Source organism: Rhododendron vialii, chromosome 12a, assembly GCF_030253575.1.
Source record: "Rhododendron vialii isolate Sample 1 chromosome 12a, ASM3025357v1".
Lineage (NCBI taxonomy): Eukaryota > Viridiplantae > Streptophyta > Magnoliopsida > Ericales > Ericaceae > Rhododendron > Rhododendron vialii.
The window spans coordinates 9,617,401-9,623,158 of NC_080568.1; the positions used below are offsets into that span (position 1 = coordinate 9,617,401).

Here is a 5,758-nt window from a genome sequence, read left to right on the forward strand (position 1 = left end):
ACCGATAACGCCCAAACATCCGAGATCGGAGGGAAATCACGAGGCCAAGCCACCCACCGCCGTTACCAAACCTACCCGTTAGGAAACCGAAAACCCCCAAGAAGGAAATCGGCTGATAAAACAGCGACGGGAAATGAGGCCAAAAGCAGGTGATGGAGGAAATGAATTGGAACTGGAGCAGCAACGAAATAGAGCAAGGAAAGGGGAAAAAGAAAGGAAGGAGAAGGGAGAAGAAGAGGCGCCCGGGGGGAGGAGAGATGCGGTGCCCCCTCCCCCAAGGAAACCCTAGAAGAAAGGAAGGAGAAGGGAGAAGAAGAGGCGCCCGGGGGAGGAGAGATGCGGTGCCCCCCCCCCCCCAAGGAAACCCTAGAAGAAGGGCAGCCGATTCAAAATCTTAAAGAGAGAAGGTCCCGTTTTTTAGAGAGAGGAGTTCATTTAGTGTACTAAATTGGGTGTGAAGTTGACATTGCTTTCGGCAATGAAATATGTGAAAAATAGGTTGTGTAATGATTGCGAGACCAAAGGTTGAGTGGTCGCTTGGTTGCATATATTGAAAATGAAGTATTTGATGTTATCAACAAGATTATAATGCAACGATTCCAAAATATGAAATCGTGTCGAATGTAATTGTAAAAGCTTGTGTAGTATTTTTTTTTTTTTTTTTTTGTCGAGAGCTGAAAAGAAAGGTTATTAGTATATGTGTTTCGCTATCTTTTAGGTATTAGTTGCAACACTTGTCATTTAAATGTGAATTTTTTTGGAACTAAATTTTTAATTGTCAATACTATGATTGTTTTTCCCTGATTTATAATTGGTACAATTATTAACGCTTATGAATGACCCCATGCGCACTCCTGGAGTCGCCACTGAATCACATAATAGAAGCACAAGTAGCAAATTAACCACATGTGCACTTGGAGCTGACAACTTACAGTCTTTACTCAACACAATCATATGGAAAGAGAAAATATAAAACAACATCCTTGCCACATGGCTTGTTCCAACAATCATCAACACGAAACAGATTTGCCACAACTCAAAATTACAACTTACTCAGCACGATTTGAACTCTCTTTTGTGGGCAAACTATGAGAATTTGAATCGGATCATGAACATAATTTGGAGACAAAGTGAACTGATATCGCTGTAGAATCATTGAGAGCGCTATCTTAGCTTCGTTGACTGCAAAGTTTAAGCCCACACACATTCGAGGACCGAAACCGAATGGAATAAATCCTGTAATGTTGGTACTAGTTGCTTTAGCCACTCCTTCTGCGAATCTCTCTGGCTTGAAGAGGTGAACATCTTGTCCCCATATCTCAGGGTCATGGTGGAGTGCCAAAAGTGGGAGGTAGAATTCTGTATTGGCTGGAATAATCAATTTTCCCAATCTAACTTCCCTTTCAACTCTTCTCAGCAAATTGATCACTGGTGAATACAGCCTTAGAGTTTCATTTAGGATCATGCTCATCTATTAAGAAGCAAAAATGAGGAAAAAGAGAAATGTTACGTCCTAAATTTAATATTCGTGCGAAATAAAATTGGCTTTACGACGTTTCAAATTCTACCCAAATTACATCAATAGCCAATGGTCGACCCATGTGTCTCGATCGAACGGTTTGAGCTATTTAGATTGTAAGTCTAGTTTCGACCAAATTAGTTAAGCGTTCTTTAGCGTTGTTTTGTATATTAGCTTATTTAAGATTGTTGGTTTATTTTTTGGAAACTAATTTTCAAGCTCTACTTTTTACTGATGACGCCCTACTTTTAATGTGAAGTTAGTGGAGGGCTATCAGGAAAAAGTGGAGCGGAAATATCAAAATCCTATTTCTAATGACAATTACGATCGACAGTCGTAGGGTACGGTCCAGGAGTGTCTTGAGAGTTACAGAACATCGGTAGCTCATTAGATTCTTTGCCCTTACGCTAATATTCTGTAACGCCGCAAGCAGACTAGCGGCTCAGTACTTCAATTTTTATCCACAAGTCACACCACATAGTCCAAAAAGTTTAATCCCAAAGTACTAGTAGTAACTTACGTGTTTCCTTATATAAACTTCTGATGCCCAGACACCCTTAGATATCAAAATCGAAAGAGGATGAGATAGGAGAGTTAAATGATGCTTACAGTCTTTAATCTTGCAATGCCCTCTGGATTTGGGTTCTCGTGGCCAAAAAGTTCAATCACCTCCTTTCTGGCCTTCTCTTGCCAATCTTTGTGGATTGCTAGAAGGAAAATGCTCCAAGCTAATACCCCATTTGTTGTTTCTTGTCCAGCAAGGTAGAATGTCTTACACTCATCTACCATATCATCTATTGAAATTCTATTCTTCTCATCAGGATCATGATTGGCCTTTATAAGGGATCCAAGAAAATCACTACCGTAGTTGTTTTCTTCTCCTCTCCGCATTGTCTCAGCCCGTTTGTCGATCATCCCTATAATGGATTCTCGAATTGCTTGTTCTATTTTATCAGACTCAAGATCATCGCGCAATTTGAAAAACTTCCTGCAAACAAAAGTTGAACATATGTAGATGAGTTTGGCAGTAGCTTAGTCAGTTTGTTTCAAAATATATCGTTTCAAATTTTCTTGTCAGAATTTGGAAAGAGAGCAAGGGGAACATACTCCATGCCAGGAAAGCGAATCCTAAAACCATTCCTTGCTGCAATCATTCCCAATTTCGTCAACATATCAAAGATGTTCTCACCTTCCAAGTAACTATTTCCAAAAGCTGTTCTAGAAATAACTTCTGCTGTCAAAAGTCTAAATTCTTTATATACATCAATCTCCTTTTCTTCATTCTGCCTCCATCTTTCTAACATTGTTTCCACACTCGCTATCGTTGCTGGAATCATTCCCTACATATACACAAGGCCAGGCCTTCTTTAATTTGAAACTTTTGCACCATTATGTACTAGTAGTTCAAAATTATGATTGATTAAGGCTCTGTTTGTTTCGAAGTAAAATAATTTTTGATGTAAAAAGTTTTAAATGTAAAATGATTTCAGTGAAAAATAAATTTTTTGTTTCTATTTTTGGTGTTTGGTTGGAAATTGAAAAAATTCTTGGCAGCAAAACATTTCTCCAGTGTTCAATATCAACCAAGTTAACCTTCCCATAAATACAACAAAAATAAGGTGTAAACACCCCCTCCCACCCTCTCTCTCTCTCTCTCTCTGATCAATTGACAAAACATTTCAGATTTCATCAATTCCTGCCTCAATTCTGTTATTCGTTTCAAGTTTGGACGTGATACCCAGTTGAGTCAATATCCTTTTAACAACAATTCTTTTAAAGAAAGGAAAATTTGTACGTCGAAGGGATTTGTGTGAACTTTTTTGCATTGATGTGGTCAAAAAATTGGTATTAACAACTATGTTTGTGTGTGTGTGTGTGTGTGTGTGTGTGTGTGAGAGAGAGAGAGAGAGAGAGAGAGAGAGAGAGAGAGAGAGAGAGAGAACAAATAGATGTATGGGTTGAAATTGATTTTGAGTTTGGAGAGGAGAGAGAAACGGATAGATCAGAAGCAGCAAAATAGGGAAGGAACTCAATTGGGCCGTGAGAGTATTAGCAGTGAATAACGTAAAAATGACTTATGGGGAAATCCATCATAAGTCATTCCCCACCCCCCCCCCCCCCCCCCCCCCCATAGTCCAAAAACATTTTACGGGGAAAAATAATTTAATTACCTGAGATTTAGGCATCCAAATGCCGGAAAATGGGTAAAAATGTTTTATCGAAAAATATTTTACGGTCAAACAAACGGAGCCTAAGTCGCAAAAGCAATTTAATAAAAAAAAATGTAACGGAGGTATTAATAATTATTATGCTCACTTATTCTATATGGTGCCCGCATTTGTAAAATCTTCCAATTTGGTTTGAGGCAGTACTGAAAAAATAGAGAAAGTGTTTACCTTCAAGCTCTCTGCGTAGAAAGCATGGTTGGCTATTTTGCGTAGCTTCGACCATTTTTCTCCTTCTGTTACCAAGATCCCGTCTCCTATTAACTTTTTTGAGAAGACATCGAGCCTTCCTTTGAGATATTTTCCATCTTTATTGTTGAGTATCTCTTTAATCAACTCAGATTCAGTGACAACCAATTGGGCTTGAGGACCATGCCAAATTAGATAATTTTTCCCTGTTCCATTAGGTTGATTAACAGAAGAAATTAAAGAAAAAGCTTAACTTAGTCTCTGGATTGTTGACAAGCAGTCTGTAAATGTTATTCTGTTAGTTCCTTTCATTTGGTGCTCACTTTTCATGCTTTGTATTCATTGTTAAATTCGGCAAAGTTTAACTCATTTTGAGGCAAGAGATTCTTTATCTCCAAACATCTCATTCCTTGTCCAAACGCAGTGGCAATCAAACGATCATCTCTCAAAATTTGTGTGTTTTCTCAAAATTTGTGTGTTTGGAGATTCAAAACCTTGTCGTGTGACTACAAATACAGCGCAACAGAGGACATGACGAAGAAAAATACGCATAAGCTACCCTAGAAACCCTGAATTATAAATAATCAATGACGGCCTATATGGAAGGTAAAACAAAGAATTTGATACGTACCATAGAGCTTCTTCCAAGCATGAATATGAGGCATAATTCTTGGGAAAACATCATGAGATGAGAAGTCCATTGCATTGCCGATAGATTCTTCTCTCATCTGGATGATCTCCTTTGTATTTCCATGCAGGAATTTGTAAGCAGGGCCGTTGATTCCCTGCGACCTCATGATGTTGTGAATTCGAATTGGCGTCCACCATACTTTGTGCAAGAACCCTATAAGAGCTACTAGTAGAAAGATGCATACACCAGTTGAAAGGGAGATTATAATCATGGTTCTCCAACCCTCCACAGCCAAACACACCCTTATTTTTCCTGACTTAATTTGAACCTCTAGCCAACTTGGTTACTTACTAGCTCAAGTGGAACTTATATATAGACATTTGTATAGATAGCTGTAGTTGGAACGTTTGTGATGAATGGCAGCTAGAGAGAAACTACGTGCCAAAATACATCCATCATGTGCGAGGCAATAAGGATGAGATGAAACAGTGACCACTAGAAAATCTGTTTTAAAGCAATACTGATGAGACTCGGCCGATATTGATGTGAATTTTTAAAAGCATCAGTATAACGGTATCAAACGACCGAAAACTATTACGTAGCGATCGATACGCTGCGCAGCGGTATTAAGTCACACATCTCTTTCTTTTCTAGCTTTGTCTTGCATGCATGTTCCATTTTTTTTTTTTTTTAATCTAGTAGCAAATCCTTTGCACAAATTGCGGACTTCATTTTCGTGACGTGTTATCCACTGATAAAAACATGCATTCATCTATATAAATAGATATAATATACACGTGTACGTACAATTGAAAGATGAAACATGTATACTTTAATGGGTTCCTTGGGGAAATTTTATACCCCTCCGTCCTAATTTGTTTGCTTATTTTTACTATTTGAAACATCTTACAAATTGTATATATATTTCAATCTATAATAATTTTTATATGTAATATAGATCATAAATTTCAATTAGTTTTATAATATGATGTTTTCGAAATTATATAAAATTTTATAGATTGATTGTGAGATATAGACAAGTTTTTAAAGGGTACGTATATCGAAATTGGACAAACAAATTAGGACGGAGGGAGAAATTAATATATCCGCATAAAACCATTGCCACCAGTAAGTGGCGGCCGGAGCAAAGATTATCAAGCATTGACATCACATACTTAAGCGATGTTTGGAAAA

At 37.8% G+C, this 5,758-nt stretch overlaps 1 protein-coding gene across 1 annotated transcript; it reads right to left on the reverse strand.

Moving 5' to 3' along the window:
- Window positions 1-966: 966 nt before the first annotated feature.
- LOC131310534 (cytochrome P450 CYP749A22-like) lies at window positions 967-5,034 on the reverse strand. Its single transcript, XM_058337606.1, has 5 exons — window positions 4,565-5,034; window positions 3,916-4,139; window positions 2,627-2,859; window positions 2,129-2,507; window positions 967-1,471 (listed from the first exon to the last, which is right to left on the reverse strand). Exons 1-5 carry the CDS (start codon window positions 4,833-4,835, stop codon window positions 1,043-1,045), a joined length of 1,536 nt encoding a protein of 511 aa, XP_058193589.1. The 5' UTR covers window positions 4,836-5,034; the 3' UTR covers window positions 967-1,042.
- Window positions 5,035-5,758: the final 724 nt, after the last annotated feature.